The sequence below is a fragment of the Cricetulus griseus genome, chromosome 7 (assembly GCF_003668045.3).
Source record: "Cricetulus griseus strain 17A/GY chromosome 7, alternate assembly CriGri-PICRH-1.0, whole genome shotgun sequence".
Lineage (NCBI taxonomy): Eukaryota > Metazoa > Chordata > Mammalia > Rodentia > Cricetidae > Cricetulus > Cricetulus griseus.
The window spans coordinates 60778593-60799682 of NC_048600.1; the positions used below are offsets into that span (position 1 = coordinate 60778593).

General features: G+C 46.2%; 2 protein-coding genes across 6 annotated transcripts in view; one reads left to right on the top strand and one right to left on the bottom strand.

The window, feature by feature from the left end:
• The window catches only part of Cyfip2 (cytoplasmic FMR1 interacting protein 2), a 96746-nt gene that overhangs the window by 25912 nt on the left and 49744 nt on the right, over nucleotides 1-21090 (bottom strand). For all 5 annotated transcript variants that reach the window (XM_035447821.1, XM_035447820.1, XM_035447822.1 and 2 more), the window contains 3 exons: nucleotides 4631-4774; nucleotides 2971-3061; nucleotides 1881-2011 (listed from right to left, as the gene is read on the bottom strand). In XM_035447821.1, coding sequence (XP_035303712.1) covers nucleotides 1881-2011; nucleotides 2971-3061; nucleotides 4631-4774 — 366 coding nt within the window. The remainder of the gene's footprint in view (nucleotides 1-1880; nucleotides 2012-2970; nucleotides 3062-4630; nucleotides 4775-21090) is intronic.
• On the top strand, nucleotides 19215-19895 carry Fndc9 (fibronectin type III domain containing 9). Its single transcript, XM_035447823.1, has one exon. It carries the CDS (start codon nucleotides 19215-19217, stop codon nucleotides 19893-19895), a length of 681 nt encoding a protein of 226 aa, XP_035303714.1.

A 21090-nucleotide genomic window follows, 5' to 3' on the forward strand; every position in this document is an offset into this window, starting at 1 on the left:
TGTGGAGAGCTCAGCCTCCAGGCATGTCACATCTGGGCCAATAGGGCCAGGAATGCAGATGACCCAGTAGCCAGCAAAAGGCTGGTCCTAGGCTTCCTGAGATGCTCTATACAGGCAGCATCCTTGTGTCACTTCTTAGGATGCTACTACTGTTTCACTCCTGCTGCCTGTACTTCACACACACCATCTCTCTTCAGCCTTTAAGCTAGATGGCAGGATAATTCCTTTGTCTCCTATCATAAGAGCTGAAGATGCAGGGCTGCCCTCAGCCTACAACAGCTTCTGTAAGGAAGCTCCCACTCAACCTCCAGGACACTCTGCAGGGAAGCCCTGCCTTGGTCCCCATCCGGTCAGCTCCAAAGGAAACTCCATTTCCCCAAATTTCAAAAGGCAGAAGGGACAAATGGCTATCTGTGGTGTCTACTAGCATACCAAAGCGCATGCTGGCCTCCTGGCTCTCTCAGTGTCACAGCACATTTCAGAGTCCATCCTAGCCCTTTTCACTTCCTCCCCTATCCTAAACTTCCCCAGCTACTCATTCCCCTTATAACCCTGCTGTTTCCACTATGCTCCCTTTGTCTCCCTCTCAGTCTCCCTCCTCCTCATCTGTGCTCTCTCATGCTCCTCCTCATGTAGCCCCTCCCTGCTCTGTTCCTGCTTCTCTCATAGCCAGGTTCAGGATGTTCAGGCTACTACTTTCTCTGTCTGCCCTGGAGTCTTCCAGATGCCTCTGGCTGCTCTCTCTCTCTCTCTCTCTCTCTCTCTCTCCTCTCTCTCTCTCTCTCTCTCTCTCTCTCTCCCATCTACAATAAAAATCTTTCCCTTAACCATACCATGGAGCAATCATGCTGTCAGTTTATACATGTACCACACTGGCTTCTGTGTTTTCTCTCCCTGGACCCCATGCTTGCCCCCACAGCACTACTGACATTACAAATATCATTTCCATGACCATATGACAGCACGAAGCCAGGCAGACACTTTTGGGGGCCTGCACCCTCATAGTACTTTCTTTTACTTTCAGCAAACTTTCAGGGGCAACTGAGCATGCCTAGAGGCATTTCTGTCCATCACACGGATTTTTAAAACAACCTTTACAGGGACTAGATAGATGGCTCAGCTCTTATGAGCAACGGCTGCTCTTGCAGAGGACCTGGGTTCAGTTCTCAGTACTGAATACAAGAATGTTGATAAATCATCTTATAGCTCCAGTTTCAGGGGAATCTGATGCTCTCTTCTGGCCTCTGAAGGTACTGCATAAATATGACACACCTATATGCATGCAGGCAAAACACTCAGACACATTAAAAACAAAAATCCTTTTACACACCTTTCAAAATTATGATTTTTAAGCATAGCATGTTCAGGAACAGGCCTTAACTGGGCATGCTCCTAAGTGTGTGGCTACCTGTATGACTATGCATAGGTTCCCTGGATAAAGTCCCCATGCTTGCTTTGTTCACAGAGAACTGAATGCTCTCTATGCCTGCTGCAGATAGCAAGCTCTTGCCACTCTTTCACACCTTGGCTGTGATTCTTTTGCCTCGCATTCACCAAGATGCAAAACTGCTGCATTTGGTCACAAGCATACACGGGAGGCAGGCAGCAGGTGGCTCCTGTCAATTCTTCCCCCAGCACAGTGCTGGCTGGTGGTGTGTTTCTAAGACTTGGCCCCCTTCGCTGAGGACTGGGCTCCACCTGTGAGGGATGAGGGGTGTGGCTGGGAGCCATGTCTGATATCGCCAGAGCTTCTGCAGCCTCTGGCCTTCTGACTTTCAGGAATTAAAGTATTCATGTCAGGCCTGAAGCCTTGGCATCTGGGTATGTGTGAGCTCCCTCCAGCTTGGGGACACCATGGCTTCTGTGGGTTCAGGACTTACCAGAGCTTGCTCTATGAGGAGACAGAACAGGATGGCATTGCCCACCTCTCTTAGGCTCTGGAACACATCTGTCTTCAGTTCTGCATACTCAATGATGTCCTTCAGTTGATGGTGGAAGAACTCCAGGATCCCTGATAGCCACAAGGGGAAGGTTAGTGGGACATGGACACTATTTAACCATGTTTGTGGGCTGTGCCAACTGGGCCACAGCCCTAGACTGAGCAACCCTCTGAATACCAGCTTAAGGGTGGGATTTCATGCAAAGGTCAATATTAGACAAAGCTCAGGAGGCTGGCACAAAATATCTGGAGCAAAATAAAACACATCTATAATCCCAAATAGAACAGCTGTGGCCTATCTGTCCCTCCAAAAGGGACTTCAATTCCTAACAGCAAGATTATTATTTATAGGCATTATCTACTGAGTTATGCAGATCTATAATATCCTTTTATTACTCATAATGTCAACCAGGTACTATCATCCTTTTTCACATGAGGTTCAGACTGGGCAAGTGACACCTCCATAGTCACACAACCAGGAAGTGTGCAGCTAGGCATGGACACCAGAGCCTCTAGCCTCATCCTTTTCCTGATCTCACTCATACTCACATGGGATATTATGTCTTAAGCTTTTGGAAACAGAAAACAGAAGGCATCACATTTATAGCTGCTGTCTTTTGCCATACCATATTGAGTGGTTAAAAAAAAAAAAAAGAACAACCACCCATTTCTGGCCTCCGTTTATCTATGTCACATGGCACCCCGCCTGGGGTACCAGATACCTGTCAATAGGCAGATGGAAAGGTCTGCTAGAGGTGCTGAGGACCACACATGTAAACCTTCTCTTCAATACCCTTGCAGAGCAACTGTGTCTGACTAGCAGTCCAGTGGGCATCCTCACAGGACCAGTCACCACCCTGACAGAGGATGATACCACTGCTCATGGGGTTGAGACAGGTTGGAGGCTATCCAGTCAGTGGCGGGCAGAGCCAGGGATGTCAGTTGCCTGGCAACTTAGAGACTGAAATCTCCTGAAGTAGAAGCCAGATCCCTGCCCTACCCTGGGTTTGCATTGCTTCCCTGTCACCCACCTGGGGAGCCATACTCATGCCGAGGCAAACGGCATATTTTCGGCATCACTTCTATGAGTGTCTTCACATACTGCAGGATGGTGCCTTGGAGCTGCAAGATGATACAGATTAGTGAGCTGACGTGAGCTAGCCCACTGTTACACTCTATATATCTCTGGGCCGAAGGCAGGGCCACAGTGGGCTATCAGGGTTCTGTTGAGACTAGTGAGCAAAGCATTTAATAGAGGGGGTATCACCCCCCTTGTCCTTTACAGACAGAAAAGATGTTATGAGAGATGTGGGGTATTCAGGTATGGGTTTTTTCAGGGTTGGGAATGCTTATGATATGAAGGCTAAAAGAAATGTAGACACGGAACTGTGGATATAATCTAATTTAAGCATGGAAAATTCATAGCACATTTCTCCACATGTCCAAGGCAAGACATCTTTAATCCATCACCACATTTTTCTGTTCTCCTCTGGACTTGGCATGGCAGCTCTTAATGACCTATAGCTTCTCATGGCTGCTTCTAAAGAACTAGACTGAGCGAGAGTTTGGCTTATTCCTTAGAAGGTTGGTTTTAAATTATATCTCTTCAGGAACTCAAGATTTCCAGAGAAATCTTGTTCCCATATTTTGGCTCTGCTTCAGCACCACTACAGGGAATTAAATGAAGCGTCAGATGACCATATTTGGGGTATACACAGAAAGAGGTACAGAAGTCCCTGTAATATTGGTAGCAGTGGTCAGCAAGAAACCCCAGGGCACAAAGTTTGATGGCTGATTAGAGATGTCTGCCATGGTTATGAGAATTAAAAAAAAAAAAAAGGCAGCATATGAGTTGTGAATTTGCTATGCTCAAGTCTTTTGTTGTTGTTGCTGTTTTGATTTTTGTTTTTAAAAGGCCTCATGTAGTCCAACCTGGCCTCGAACTCACTATGTAGCTGAGGATGATCTTGAACCTCTGTTCTTCCTACCTCTACCTCCTAGATACTGGGTTTACAAGTTGGTACTATCATGGTAGCCAGCTTTATGGGGTCGGGGGTACCAGGGACTGAACCAAAGACTTTGTGCATATCAGGCAAGAACCGTACCAACTGAGCTACACACCCAGACAATCATGTTAAATAAGTTCCTGAAGAGCACAGTCGAGCAGATTGAGTAGTGACCTGGCTTTGAATGTCAAAATTGGGATTTCTCATTCAGTCAGCAGAAACAAGGAGTGAATTCTGAGCCCCAAATGGGAGGTAAAGGTACAGGTCAAGAGGTCTATGTAGGGTTAGAGAGACAGCTCAGTGGTGAAGAGCACTTGCTACTCTGGCTGAGGACCCGGGTTTGTTTTCCAGCACCCACCCACATCAGGTGGCTCACAACTGCTTGGAACTCCAGTTCCAGGGGCTCAATCGCCCTCTTCTGGTATTTGTGGGTACTGCATATGCATGATGCAATACAAATAAGCACAAACACACACACATAGACATAAATAAAAATAAAAGTTATACATAAAAATAGATATAAAGAAATACACCAAAAGATGTGTAGAAACTACCAAGAAATAAGGACCAAGGACTCCCAGGTTGACATCAAGTGGCAGAGCTGGTGCACCTGAGATTTTCAGATTAGAAAAACCAATCCTGTGCACAGCTACTGTACTGGGGACACCCATAGCAGCATCCTTACCAAGCTCTTGACAATTTTCAGTAGTTCCTCCATGACCACGGCAATGCCCTGGTAGCCCAGCAGTCTGCAGATGGTCTTGAAGTGAGGGGGGCCCACGAAGTTTCTGTAGGAGCTGTAGATGTGACTGTAGGCAATGTTGAGAGGCTGGAAACAGAGATTGAGGAACAGTGAGTGAGGAACCCCTAAGTGGAAGTTGAAGAGGGGGTACTAGCAAGTATTTTGTGGACAGAAGAAATGGGATCTTGCTGCTACCAGGGGCTCCCTCATTGGTCCTGGAGTGAGATGTGGCCAATGACTTGTGATGGAGCAAATGGCACTAGGCAGGAGAAGCTGTTCCCTTCTTATCAACTGGGAATTGGAAAGGGCTGTGAGGTTCATGTCAAAGCATTGTTCTATATTCTTCTGCCTCCTTCAGGGCCAAACAGGCTTGGCTGGAAAGGGGCACAGACCATTCAGTGGGAGAGGGGTAAGAGCTCCAAGGCAAATATCAAGAATACAAGGAAACCTGCCACCTGTAACTATCCACAGACAAATCGAGCTGTGGTCTGGGATAGCATGGCTGCCTTTCTCCTGGAGGTGGTTTTGTATCTAGAGATTAGAAGTCAAGACTGGGCAGCTGACTGGCCACCATCAGCTCTTGGCTGTTTCCATCTGTGATTCTGGAATGGCTAGCCTTGGAAGATTTATGTCTGCATGCCCCAGTAGGCTTTTTGAGCCTTGGTTTCCCATTCTCTGTGAAGGATGGGTATTGGATTAAGTTAGTAGTGTCAAAACTTTGAGAAAAGCAGTCCAGCACAGGAAAGATGTCATAGGTGCTCACAATGAAGAATATACACAGTAGAGCCGCTGGGCTGGGTACTGCTGGGGGACCCAGAGCTCTGGCCTTGGGCCACCATCATCCTATGGACCCTGAGGGATCCTCTAACTGAATGAGATGGAGCTTAACAGATCTTTCTGAGCTGGGTGTGGTGGTGCACATCTGTAATCCTATTACTTCAGTAGTTGAGGCTAGAGTACTGTGACTTCAAGACCAGCTTGGGCTACACAGTGAAATCTTGTTTGCCTAGCATGAATGAGGCTCTGGGTTATATCGATGGCACAGTTTCTGGTGACACCTGTCTGCCTGAGAATGCATGACCCACATCAGGTCCTAGACCGGTGTTTATGAAAGGCTGCTACACAGCAACCACTCATGCCATGCTTTGTTGGGTTTCCCTGTGCATTTTCAGTCAACACACACAGCAAAGGATTGTGATTTGTAACCCTCTTAACCCCATTTCACAGATGACCAGATGAGGCAACTAAGGCTCTGGGTAGCCAGAAGTTTGCTCAAGGTCACAGAGTCCCTCAGTGAGTAAGCTCTGTTCTGAAGCAGACAGGGCTGATTCTAACATCTCCACTCTTACCTCTTCCTCTATTTTGAGGAGTTGAAATCATCTACCTGTGATACTGAGTTTCTTAGCCAAGGTTTCATCTTCTTTCTGGGCATGCTTTTCTTACCTGGTATTAAAACCGCGTGCAAGAGCATGTCAATATGAGAAGGCTGCCCCTGATAGTCTATTAGTTAGAAGTTGCACATGAATGAAACAGGAACCACTCTGATGCACATAGAGGCTTGCAAGACTCCCCACTCCATCCTGAGTCATCGGGGAAGATTTAATTAGGTTCAGTTTGCGTTCTGAGTTTAGTATGTTTGGTGATACACGAATTATCCTAATCTGCACAAAGTGAGCATCACAGTTCTCGTATGCTCCCGCAGTAAAGGTACGGGAAGAACAATTAGTGTTCCCATCAGAGACTGGGATGCGTGCTAAACTGGGACACTGTTAACTCACCAACTGAGTGTGTCTGGTGAGCTGACACCTGCACACAGGGAGGTGTGAAGCATGAGCAAGAACAGGATTCTACACCGAGTTGCTGGAGCTGTTAGAGTAAACCACCTAAGCCTAGGGGAGGGCATAGCCTATGCCATTTTTTAATGTATGGTGTGGTTTATGTAGGAAGGGAAATGCAGCTGATTTCTGGTTATGATGTCCACTAAAGTCTATGTTGACTCCTGAAAGTGTGTGGATTGTGACTGCAAGAACTCCAAAGCCAGGTCATGTCATTTTTAAATATGCATGCTAAACCTATTTCAGTGTTTCTGCAACAGGTAACATTATCAACTGGGAATTGGAAAGGGCTGTGAGGTTCATGTCAAAGCATTGTTCTATATTCTTCTGCCTCCTTCAGGGCCAAACAGGCTTGGCTGGAAAGGGGCACAGACCATTCAAGTGAGGTGGGGAAGCTCTATACCCTGCCTGGATTGTTGGACACAGTTGTCAAGACTCATGAAACCATGATCTGTGGAAGGATGGATGTGCTGCTGGGTCCCTCTCAAATTACAAACAGAAATCCTAACCCCCCAGGTAACAGCATGAAGAACTGGGGATGTTGGTTGGTTAGAGTCTTGGTGAATGGGGCTTAGTGTCTCATAGGAAAAGGCCTGCAAGCTTGTTCCCTCTCCCTGCCATATAACAGGATGCCCGTTTGCAGACAAGACCTGGATCTGCAGCACCTTGAACTTGGCCATTGTAGCCTCAAGAGCTATAAGCAATAAGAACTTGTTATTTCAGTCACCCAGTCTATGGTGTTCTTCCTATTGCAGCCCAAACAAAGCAAGCACATTTTACTTACATCCCAACATGAAAGTAATAAAACCCCCATGCTTTATATCATAGCCTAATTTACTTATTTTTCAAAGATTAAAATGCAGAATGATGCTTTGAATTTTCTCTTGCAGCCTTAGCATACTAGGAAACACTAGAGGACAAAGCTTTGGCATACTCGTGGCCAGGGAGACATGTGACAAGGCTCTTGGCTGGCCCCAATAGGCCCCTCATTCCCACTCATATCAGGGACTCAGGATTTTCCCGTGATCCCAGGGAAGGAATCTCTGCTCTGACCAGCAGGGGGATCCCAGATAGATACTGGTGACGGTGGCAGCAATCAGCTAATTGTCTTTTCTGAGTCTCTATGTGTTTTGAGAGTACCATGTTGAGCCCTAGGGTAAAAACAATCATAGTGGGTTCAAATCCCAGGATCCTATTTTGTTTATTGTTTATCATTATTTTTGTGAGACAGAATCTTGTTATGTAGCTCTGGCCTGCCTAGTATTCACTATGAAACCCAGGTTGGCTTTGAAGTTATGCATATTCTCCTGCAGAACCCTAATGTACGAGTTGGAAGTACTTGGGGAAATTACTTAAAATCCTTGGTTTCCCCTAGGAAGATGGTACTTGAAGTTTAACTGGTAAGATCTGTAAAGCCGTGAGCATGATGCCTGGCCCTAGAATCACCGTGGAAGCACTCATTAATCTTATTTTGGCTGATAAATACTAAGAAAGTAATGTCTTGCTCAACTCCTTAGTTTCCCCCAGAAACTAAGGCCACCGTGGTGATTTCCTCTATATGGACAGGTTCAATACATGAGGTCTAATTTACACAACATAGTGGGATACCCACAAGGGGACATGACAGAAATCAGAGCTGGAAGCAGCTGATAAAACAAATTTTGTTCACCATCAAAACACCACAGAAGCACGCGGTGCCTGGGAAAGAGGCTGGAATAGAGGCACCCTGCATTCCCTTCCAAAGTGCAATCCCCACTGCTCTCTTGATGGGTGCTGGTCCACCTTAGCAGTCTCTCAAGCCTCCTTCCTCCCCCAAGGACCTCCCAGTGCCAAGCACCTCCTAGCAGCACAACAGAAAATATTTTCAGGTATCTGGAGGCTGTTCAACAAGCTGTCCCAGTTTTAGGCAGAGGGGAAACACTTTGGAATTCTTTTACCACATAAGGGTTAAAAAATGCCCTCTCCCTCAAAACCTACTTGGTACACTTAGGAGGTCTTTGGTGCCAATCCTATGTCAGTGTAGATGGGGAGTTTCGGCCTCAGTAGAAGCAACATGAAATTTGCAGACTTCCACTTCGCCTCCTAAGTGAACAAGCTCCCTGCCCCATCCCCCAAATCCACCACACGCATGCAATAGGAAACACACGCATGCAGAAAAAGACATGCATGCACAACCTCCCCCCCCCCACACACACATACACACCCCAGGGCACCCCTCTGACCTGCTGGCTCAGCAGGAGGCTGGGCCCTATTGAGAAAATGTGGGAATAGGGGAGCCTGGGCATTTTCTGAGGTTCAGCAAAGAAAAATAGGAATGCAGTGTGACTTGGGACACTGGACATTTGCCATTCATCTCTCACACCAAACTGTCTCCACTCACTGACTCAGGTTACAACCACTGATGGGAAACTTAATTAGATTTCATGTAGCCCATGTGGAATCAGATTCGTTTGAGCCTAGATGACACAAAGTAGATAATCAAGAAATAACCCAGCCCGACTCAGAAATTATTACTAGGCAGCCCAGGTTACAGTTTCTGAGAAAGTAAAAGGCACTTTTCTTTCAATTTAATTTTATGTATTATCATTGTGTGTGTATGATGCACAAGCACATGCCACAGTGAGCGTGTGAAGGTCAGAGGACAACTTCTGGGAGTCAGTTTTGAACTTAGGTCTTTACATTTACCCAGCAGGAACTTTCTTTCACCCACTAGGCCATCTCACTGGCCCACAAACCAGACTTTAAGAAGAGATGGAAAAAAAGAGATGAGTTTGGTCTGGCAGACACCCTTAATTATCACTAGTAGCCAACTTCTTAAAAAAAATGTGAGGAAAATATACCCAGTGTTACAGTTATTGCATCAGTTGTGATGGCTCAGGCCTGTGACCCCCAGAGCTTGTGAAATAAGAGCAGGGCTGTCTGGAGTGTAAGGTCAGTCTAGTGCCCTCCCCAAACTAATCCAAACCCAACCAAATCTAACACTGGCGATCTGCACCATTTTATTTTGGGTTGTGAGCTTGGCCTTTAATGACTGAGCCATCTCTCCAGCCCATTCTGCACCATTTTAAAGAGTAGTATATATGGACCTTAAATCTTGAAACCTCCATCTCTCACCAGATGGTGAGCACACCACCCCCTCCAAACAATGAGTTCTATTTATTTGGCTAACCCAATTTGTAAGTACTTTGCAACTCTGCTCTCTGGAATCACAATTATTGTTTCAGAGATTTCCCAAGAGGAACTAAAACCCATCCTAACTTCCTGTTTGTGATACAGCTTCACTAATGGATGCCAGTAGTCCACAAACAAACATGGGCCTCTGATTGAGGCTGGAGAGCTAGCTAGCTGTAGCTCAGCTTTCTAAAACCACTGCAGGTCAATATTGACAGGATGTTTGGAGTAGCACGCCACACCATTGATAGACAGTTCACAAGACAGATCCACCCAGTTGCAGGTTCAGATCCATTGCTAGAGCTTGGGCAAAAGCGCTGGTGTGTCTGCCTGGTGCTTCTTGATGTTTCTTGAGCTGTGGAACCTCTGTTCCTTCCTGGGGTTCTCAGTCGATGGGGTGACAGACCCAAGGAATTTCTGGGGAAATCTAAAGACATGATGCTTCTTTCTCTCTTGAGCCATGCGTTAAGTATGTTGTAAAAGCCAAAAGGAACTAAACCTCGAAGCTCCTAGCAGTCATGCCCACTCTAACAGTTAGATGTTAGAATTTCTGGAGGAACCAAAGCCAACTCTAACCCAAACCCCTTTCTTTATTTGACAACACACCACATGGACACATAAGGATATACTGCATCTCCAAGAGGGTATTGTTTTGTTTTGTTTCCAGTCATGAGACTCACTATGTGTCCCTGGCTGGCCTTGAACTCTTTATTTACACCACAATGGCATTAAAATCACAACAGATCTGCCTGTGTCTGCCTCCTGACTGTAGGGATTAAAAGTGTGTGTACCACTATGCCCAGATCTTTCACCTTTTAGCTCCTTCATGTTGTCCAGCATGTTTTCTGTGGCCACCATAAGAAATTACTACAAACCTGGTACTTTGAAACATTCTGGTAACTATGAATAAAAAAAAAAAATTACCACCACCACGTCCCTCATTAAGATTTAGCTTGTTCACATTCCTCCCAAGGCTCCACCAGAGAATCTGCTCCTTGCTTCTTGTAGTTACCAGGGGCTGCCAGCACCCTTATTTTGTGACTACATCCCTCGAGGTTCCAGTCTCTCGATTTGGTCTTCCTACCACGTCCTCCACTGGGCTATTCTCTCTTCTAAGGCCACTTGTGATGCCCCAGAGCTTGCCCTGACAATGCAGGATCCTCTGCCCATTTTAAGATCGTTCTCACTAGTCATACCAGCCAAGACTTTGCTCAAAAAACAGGAAGAGTTCCAGGATGTGAACTGGCTGTCTGTGGGAACCATTATTATGACAGCTGGCAAGGCAACATCAACTTCACTTAGAATAGGAAACCTGAAGTCCAAATCTAACAAGGGCTGCCATAATCATAAAAGCTTTGCTGGGGGGAAGCCATGCTGTGCAACCCAAGGACATGGGGAGGAGTGGTGACTGTGAAATTGTGAGACTTTTTGCTAGTGTTATAACCTGGGCTGGTGGTGAGACCCCAGGTCAGTCAGGGTGAGATGTGTTGACACCTGGGCAGATGCTCTATGAAGATGGACCCAGTTGGTGAGAGAGGCTTGGACCCTCTGGACCATGACATAATGGAGATTGTTGGAAGAGCTGGATGAAGTTTCTGTAATTAATCAATTCATGGCTGAGACAGAAGCATTCCTTAGCTAGTGATGAACATGCTAACAAATGCAAAAATCAATCATATCTAAAAGCCGGAACATTCTTGGGAAATGATTAAAAGAATGAATAATTTGTGTTGTAATTTGTATCATTCTGAAGATAGTTAGATGATATTGTAGAGCACAGAGAATATCTTTTTTAAAGCATTGCATCATATATATTTGTCTTGATGGCATCCTCCTGTGTGGCGGTCCTGAGGCAGGTGTACTTGGACTCCAGAGCACAGGATGTTCAGCAAAGAAAAAGCTTGCTGGACACAGGCCCCTTCCCCTAAGCTGCTGTTGTCCCCAATTCTCTCTGTTACTTTCAGACAGCTGTATGTTCTTTGCAGAGTCTCTTAGTTCTTTGCTTGTTTTTATTATTCTGGAATACACTATGCCACAATCTTGTCTCTCAAGAGCTGGTATTATCAAGGCAAAGCAGGGTAGGGTAGAGGGATGCAGGCAGTGCCACTGGCCATCAGGGGCCAATCAGGAGCCCACGCGCTGTGACCAGCCAAGGCCAGGTCAAGGCCAGGTCAAGGCCAGGCTCTGTGACCATAAGCCTTGTTGTTCTGTAATTTGGCTATGTGAGTCCAGTCAGCCCGACTTTCATCTCTGCTATGTGTAGTGATGATAAAAAGACCCATGCTGGGGGCTGAAGAGATGGCTCAGAGGTTAAGAGCACTGACTGCTCTTCCAGAGGTCCTGAGTTCAATTTCCAGCAACCACATGGTGGCTCATAACCATCTGTAATGAGACCTGGTGCCCACTTTTGGCCTGCAGGTGTACATGCAGGCAGCACATTGTGATCAAAAGGAGAAAATACAGAATGTGTACCACATGTTCCCAGGGATTACTTCTGAGTTGTGTGATATCTAGAACCTTTTTAATATCCTTTCATTTATATACAGGGGTATGCACTAAAAAAAATTAAAACCAAGGTTGCTGATTTAAGGGGGAATACAGCGCCTGCAATTGATAGTGTGAATCTTGCTTCTTAGGCCCTCAGATGAAGCTGCAAGAGGCAGAGAGAACTGTTCTGACCCAATGACCTTTTCCTAATATCAAGAACTACTGTTTCTAAGTCCAGCTCTTCACAGATATGGATGAGTTTATCAATACCATAAAGCAGGCATTGCTGACACTCTGTATAGTTGAGTGAGTCAAGGCATAAGAGACGGAATGACTGTGCCAAAGGCCAGACACTCAGAATTTGCCTCTAAACTGGATATTCTAAAGCAGAGGTTCTCAAATTGTAGGTTGTAATCCCTTTGGTGGGGATTGAACAACCCTTTAACTGGAGTGCTCATATGAGATATTTACATTACTGTTCATAACAGTAGCAGCATTATAGTTATGAAGTAGCAAAATAAATAATTTTATGGTTGGGGGTCACCACAACATGAGGATGACAACAGTAGTGTTTTGGGAAGCCTTGCTGGTCAGAGGTTGCAGCCTTTCATGGCCTGGCAGCTCTCTCCAAAAGCTCAGCAACATGGGGACTTGCTCTTTGGCGGGATTTCCTACTCTCTACTTGCCCTTATCTGGAGAATGTCCCTGGATGCCTGGTTTATCTTTAGTATGACCCTTGGCAGTTTCCTGCTAGAAGTTTTCTCCTTGCTGCACATATGGTAACTAAGACTTGTACTAGGAGCTTTGCTATAGGACCCCACTGTCCTGTTATTATATTAAGCCTATAATATAACTATATTAAGCCTGCCACTTAATGCAAATTAGGTGATGCTCCAGCCACTGTCCTCAGTTTGGAATAAACAGAAATTGTAACACTTAGACTGCCTCCCGAGGGAGCTGTCTCACAAGCCATCTGACCCTGCTCACTTGCTTAGGTTCCCTCTCCACTTGCAGATGTCAGCCAAGTATCCAAGGAAGAAGCAGAACCACACATTGGGAAGGTTGAGAACCACTGTTCTAAGGCCTGGTGCCTGGGTACCACACCTTTCGCCCAAGTACAAGCACAGTTCCGGGATAGAGGCATACCCTCAGGTCATTTCTTCACTGCCAGGGGGAGTCAGGGACCTCACCCCATGCCCATCTCCACCCCACTCCCTGTCAAGGCTGATTTCCTCTGGGAGGAATTGGCCACTGATACACAATACCAACTGGGAAGCACCTGGCCCCATGGCTGAAGAGGCGACAGTCGTACATGCTGTGGAAAGTGATGCCTGATGGTGGAGAAAGAATGGGATGAAGTGTCTCATTGGCCGAAAGGTTCCCTGGCTCAGGTGCTGCGGTCAAGGGGTGATACTAGAGAAGTAAGATGAGGGGTGAGCCATCAGTCATATGGCCTGAGGAATGCCTTATCTTCTCTTGGGATTTTGTTTCACTTTTTTTGAGACTGCTTCCCGTAGGCCAGGATGACCTGGAACTTCTGGTCCCTTTGTCTCCACCTCTGGGGTGCTTTGATTACAGGTGTGAGCCATCACATCTAGAGGAGGAAGGACTGGGAACTAAACCCAGCATGCAAGGCAGACATTCTACTGACTGACAGACAATGCTAATCCCTTCTTTCTGGGACTATGAGATGAGGGGGCTGCTGGGCCTCACATGCTCTGACTTTTTTTTTTCTTTTTTTTTTTTTTTTTGGTTTTTAGAGACAGGGTTTCTCTGTGTAGCTTTGGAGCCTATCCTAGCACTCGCTCTGGAGACCAGGCTAGCCTCGAACTCACAGAGATCCGCCTGCCTCTGCCTCCCGAGTGCTGGGATTAAAGGTGTGCGCCACCAACGCCCGGCACTCTGACTCTCTTAATTCCTCAAAGGAAGTGCCGATGTGTACAGAGACCACCCACAAGGCATTAGAAACGGACTCCCACTCCCTTTTCAGGCTAACTCTGGTATTTTTATTCTCCTCACAATAACCTTTGAAAGAACACCTGCAAACTGCAGCATTGGCCTTTCTGTGGAGACAGGGCCTCAGCTCTGCAGGGCATCACTACTAGCATTTGAGAGGTGACCTGCCCTGTGCATGCCCACAGCAGATTTAAGACAGGCTCCCAGGAAGACTGAATGGCAAGAGAAGGCCAAGAGCACCTGTTGGATGGAGAACACTGTGCACCCTGGGACTCCATGCCTCCAGAACTCCTTAGCTGGGCAGGTGGTGACTCACTAGGTAGCTTCTCCTGACTTTTTGATGATCACTGCTATGGCTCATCAGGTGGCCTTCACAGCTTTACTTGGAGGCTTTGTCCAAGAACCAAGGAGGAGGAAGCTGACTTTTTAAAACTATATTTTATCTTTAATTGATGCATAGTCATTGTATGTCCTTAAGGGATACAATGTGACATTCAGAGATGACTGGCATATCCATACCTCAGACACTTCAACATCCTTTCTATAGTTACTCTATAGTAATGAACCATCATTGTATGTCCTTAAGGGATACAACGTGACATTCAGTGCACATAGACTTCAGAGATGACTGGCATGTCCATACCTCAGACACTTCAACATCCTTTCTACAGTTACTCTATAGTAATGAACTGCTGTCAATCACATCTATCCTACCATGTTACAGAAGATTAGAAGCTATCCCTCCTATTCAACTGCACGAGTTGCCTACTTTCCTTCTATTTCCTACTCTCTCCAGGCTCATGTGACCAGTTTTCTTTTCTTTGAAATTAACTGTTTAGATCCCACAAATATGGAAGAATATATGTACAGCCTCTGAGGTTCATTGTAGCTAGACACCAAAAGACAAGGGGGCAGGGGCATGATTAGGAAATTCAGATCTAGGGCTCTCAGGGCGAAGCATTTATCATGCAAGTGTGAGGGCTGGATTTAGATCCCTAGAATCCACGTAAATGCTGGGGCAGGCATGGTGGCTGTAATCCCAGCACACCAGAGGCTGAGACAGGGGATCCCCAGAGCAAGCTGGCTAGCCTGAATAGCTAAATTGTTGAGCTCTAGGTTTAAGTAAGAGACCCTGCCTCAATATAGAAGGTGGGAAATGAGAGAGTCATTAAAAGGAGGAGCTTTTGACCTCCATATGGACACACACACATTCACATGCATCGGCACACATACACCGGAAGCACACGTATGCACACAGGCACTCATGAGCACACACACCCACATCCTACCTACATACATGAAACAAAGTAAGATCTCAACCCCATCCTCCATTTCAGACATGTTTGGGGGCTCCTATACAGATGATGGTGATGTATTCTTGTAATGTTGAGGGAACCAGGAGGGTATCTGGGAGAATTGGAAGGGTGGAGGTACAGTCAGGAGTTCTCAGAGAAAAGGCATTCTGGGTACCATCTGGCCTAAGAACACTAAACTGTTGCCATTTCTCACATCAATCCCAGGTGACTGACTGGCAAGCAGCTGCTCAGATGTCTGTGCTGAGAATGGCAAGGCTGACTGCGAGTGAGCCCAAACAGAAGGAGAGTTATGCTAAATTCCTAGAATGCTATGACAAATTAGCACAAACATGGTGGCACAAAAGTGACAGAATGTATTTTCTCACAGTTCTGTGTAGACAAGAAGCCTGCAATCAACATGTTTGCAGGACCATGCTGCCTTCACAAGCTCCAAGGGAGGACTTTTCCTTGTTTCTCCCATCTTCTGGTGTTCACTGGTTTATGGCTCCATCACTCTCATTCCTGCCTCCGTCTCCACACAACCTCCTCCTTTTGTGTGTCTCTGTGTGTGCAACACTTCTCCTTTCTCTCAGGAAGACTCCAGTCAATAGAGTTAATCAAGGATGACTTCATCTTGAGATCCTTAACTAATTCCCACCCACGAAAACTCTACTTCTAAATAAGGCATGTTCTGATGTTGACATTGACGAGCCACTATTCAACCCAGTTCCAGGGCTATAATGTTTGAGCAATCTTAACAACGATACAGGTATTTGAAATGTTAGGGCCCATGATTTTTCCCTGTTGTGTTCATAGCTTTGTAGATGGAGGAACTGGGATTCAGACAATAAAAGAGTCTTGCCCAGAAATATAACATAAGGGCAATGCAGGAAATAAGAAAAAAGAGGAAGAGGACATATAGGCAGGGGAAGAGTTACAGGGGAGAAGTGGGATGGCAAAGGACGGGGATGAATTTACAGTTCCCTGTGGGACCAAGAAGGGTATCTTTGCAGTTTGAAACCACTATCCATATAAGACCTACACGGAGTATGAAAAATGATAACTAGTCAGCCTGGGAGATGGCTCAGCAGTAAATCCTTTGCCTCGATGAGCCTGAGGACTGGAGTTCAATCCCAAGGATCCATGTAAAAATACCGGGTGTGGTGGTATGCATCTGTAATCTGAGAGCTAGCCTAGTTCACTGACCAACTACTCTTAGCCTGCTTGGTGAAATTTCAGGCTGATGAAAGACTTTGTCTCAAACAGAAAGAAGATAGTACTTGAGGAATGACACTCAAGGCTTCCCTCTGATTTCTGCATAGGTATAATATGGACTTGTGCACTACACACACACATACACACACACACAGACACACAGACACACACACACACACACACACACACACACACACAGAGAGAGAGAGAGAGAGAGAGAGAGAGAGAGAGAGAGAGAGAGACATACACACAGAAACATACACACAGACACACACACACACAAGCCAACTACAGAGAAAACACAGGAGCATCAGAAGAATGTGGTGTTGTGGAGATCAACCTGCAGAATACTGCCTATTTTTGGCTAAAGAAACCAAAGCTCCTCTCACTGTGCAAAAAGCCTTCTCAGACTGGTCCCTGAAACCATTGTGCGTAGATGCCTGCTGGTTGCCATGGTGAATGATGCTGATCTGAAGAAATGAATAATGTGATCATCGGGGGCGACAGTGGCATTACTCAGTGGTGAGAGAGACATCCAGGAGAGCCTAGTGCGGAGGAGGGAGAAGCATATCATCTCGGATTTGGTCCATTCTCAGAGGAAGAAGCCTAACCATAAATACTGCCAGCATCAGGTAAGAGACATGAATGGCTGTCTTGGAAATGAAAATGGCTTTTCTTTCCACACTGCTTGGAGAAGGGCCAGGATGTGGGAACTGAATAGCTAAAACAAGGAAGAGTTTAAAAACCTAAGGCAGGAAGAAAAATAAATGGGTAGTGGTGGGGGATGGGTCACTGGAAGCTGAAGATGCTGCTGGCATCCTCAGCAGAAGCTCCTAAAAATGTCTGCTGCAGGGAACCCAGGCTATAACATAGCCAGCAGCAGAGAGGAGGCAAACGGGAGGAAAGGCATATGTGAGGATGGATTCCCAATTACCCCCGATGGGAGGGGTTTACAGAGAATGGTGTTGTGTATTTATAGGATATGTATTCTGCCCTGTTTATGGCAGTTGGAAGTATGTTTGCTGGATGTAGGGGGTCCCTGGGTGGGGAAGTGAGCATGTATAATGAGACCAAGGAGGGAGAGTAATCAGTCTCCTTCCTGACAGTCATCTCTGGGAGGATCTGCACACCTGTCTCGTCTTTGTCATTGCCCATTTACCGGGCAGAGATTCTCAGCCAAATGGAAAGGAGTGATTGCCTGTCCCAAGCATTTCACTGTCTTTAGAGAAGAAATTCAAAGATTGAAAAACCGCTTCACATGGTTACGTTTATCCATGGCTCACCTACCCTAACAACACAAGCATAAAAACAGAAATCAGTTTGGCTTAGTATTTACTCTGGCCTTTGGTCTGACCGACTGCTTTTTATGGAATCATTTCAACCAACAATGCAATCTGTACTTCTGGCTTGAGAGGAGGAATGCAGAACAAGGCAGGGAGAGATGGTCACTAGAACCTATGAAGGTTGCCGACCATTGTCTCTAGATTTTTGATCAAGGGAAATTCTCAGGCAGAATTAAAGAAAAACCAAAAACCTTGATGTCTCTGTTACCAAAGTGGCAAGGCTGACAAGCTGAACAGGGCTCATCTGACTTGTCGGCACTTCATCTGGCAGTGACATTCTGTTTCTAAACCCAGTGGCTTTGCAGAGAAACACAGTAGTTAAGTTCTCTCTCTTCCTGTTAGCTGAGATGCCATCCTGCTCATCTTTAGGATGGGAATGGAGTCTGTTATTGTGTGAGAAGTCATCCAACAGAGTCTGGATTCTGCAACTGCTTACTTGCTGTGTGAGTAGTTAGACCAGTGGTTCTCAACCTGAGGATTGTGACCCCTTTAGGGGGTCAAAAGACTCTTTCACAGGGATCACCTAAGACCATTGGAAATCCCAGATATTTACATTACAATTCATAACAGTAGCAAAATTACAAAGTAGCAACAAAAAGAATATTATGGTTGGGGGGGCCAACAAGGCAATGAGGAACTGTATTAAAGGGTAGTAGCAACAGGAAGGTTGAGAATCACTGGGCTAGATAGTCACAAAGGTCATGGTACTGGGACTATTAGAAGTTAAGCTGTCCTGGGAGCTGATGACCTTGACCTGAGAAACTAATTTTGTGGTACCTTGGACTCTGAGACAAAACAAAACACTACCAGAAGCTCTGAGGTGGGACTGAGGCAGGAGGGTGCCACACTGAATCTCCACTAGCCATGGGAAATATACTCAGAGCCTAAAAAACCAACCAAACCAACCACTGGGCATGATGTTTTAGGTAATGGCTTACAGCACTCTCGGCAGAGTCAGGGTCAGGAAGGGGCTGATCGGAGAATTGTAAGGTAGGCCCTCTGAGATCCTCCTGATCTCTCTGCCCTCACAACCTCTGGTAGTCTACCACTTGTTAGCTGGCTCACATAGCTTAACCTCTGGGCCTCCATATTTTGGTCTGTATAATGACGTCTGTATTTGTGGCCATCTCAAATGCTCAGTCTGCAGTGGTTAGATTATGCTAAATAAACACTGACCTAGAGGGGGGAATGTCACTCTTCACTGTGATTTGGTTCTAGAACCGGGATGAACATTGAGGTTGGGAACGTGTCTTACACGGGAGCCATCATCTCCTGGTCATCCTCGGAGCCCTGCCTGGAGGACTATTACCATATTATGTACAGGCCCAACTGGAACAGTATCTTCTCCAGCTATCTGCGCTACAGCTTCCATCACGAGGAGAAGGTGCCTCGAACCATCACCTCTGTGGCGTTGGAACACCTTGCCCCTTCCACTCTCTATTTCCTCTGCATCAGCTGCAAGAAAGCTGCCTTCCCATACAGTCATTATTGTACCATGTTCCACACCCTGGATAAGAGTCCACTGGCTGCAGGGGGCTCCCTGGTGGACCCCCAAATTTCCCTTTGGGTGCTGATGGCCATCTTGCTGGCATGCTTCACAGCTGTGTTGGCCTTCATCTGCCTCCAGTTCTGGTGTATCCGTTGTCATGAGCCTCGATGGTCTTACAGAGCTGGCCACATGGAGGAAGCCAATGGGTTGGTAAGATGGCCTGAGGAGGCCCCAGCCCTCGGTCAGAGGGAAGAAGACCTGCAAGGGCTCCCCCTGGTGGAACTGCCACGCAAGAACTCTGGGGCCAGAGCAGAAGCTGAACCAGAAGCTGAAGCCAACCAGGATGCCTTGGATGTGGTGGCTTTAGCAAGAGTGGGTGGTGACCAACCAGCCATACTGCGTCACTATAGAGAGTGAGCAATGGGGAGGAGGTGGCCCATTTCACACAGCCCAAATTGTTCTCTATAGTGTGTCCTTTGTGAAAATCTGTCTGTAGGCTACCCGCTTCTATCCTCTCAAATGTCAGTGTTGTCTGGATAAGTCGGGTTGGATGGATGCCAAATGACAATGGTCCCTAAGCTGGAAAACACAGACCCTCAAGGTACGTCAAGGGCGAACAAGGCATTGCTTTAGTATTGTTCATTTGGAGTCCTAGTTAAGATCTGCAGACCATGTTTCAATACTAAAATCAGCCATGGCTGTATCACAGAGAGGAATAGTAGCTGGACCTGAATCTGACACAATGTGGAGTCCAATGTGGACCCTGAGCTTTGCTTTCAGTCATTCTTTCTAAAAGGATGAAAACCCCATTCTAAGTTTCAGGCAATTACATACCACATCCTGCACCTCCAAGTTCATTTTTTTTTTAAAGCCAAAGACTGGCTTATCACTATTTATCATTAGCAGCTAACACCTTTTATTTAAATTGACCTCAGCTTTAAAACATAGACTCTCAGAGGACAGCTTTGTATCACCCCATAGGCAAAAATCCAGGGCCCTGTTGCTATAAACAGAAGGGAACAGATGTAGAGTAAATGCGACAAAATAATATTAAATTGGATGACTACTTCTGCTTGCTGATGTCTCTGGGCTTAAGGCCATCTCTCTCATGTCTGATCAAAAGGGAGGCAAGCATCAACACTAACGTAAATGCCGATCCTTTATATAACGTAAGGTTTGGAAGAGAACTGGAAAGGGAAGGAAGCATGCTTTTTAGTTTGTGAACCATGTCTGTGTGCCACCTCAAATGATGTCTGCCAGCCCTCCCTCTCTTTGGTGTGTTTGAGGATGCAATCTTACTATACAGCTGTGGCTGACTGGAACTTGCCACGTAGACCAGGCTGGTCCTGGAACTCACAGCAGTCCTACTGTCTCGGCCTTTCGAGCGCTAGGACAGGTAGATAAGTGCTACCATACCTGGGTTACAAGCTTCTCTTGGCTTGAGAGAATTACCTTAAACAGTTTGACTACTCTGGAGAAGACACATGTCCCCTTATGTCCCCTCCTCACACCTGGTGAGTGCTGAATTCAGCACTTCCTGAGTTAATCACACTTCTAAATCCGAAGATCTCTTGACCTCACACCATCACATTCACGCCAGCTTGCCTCTGCT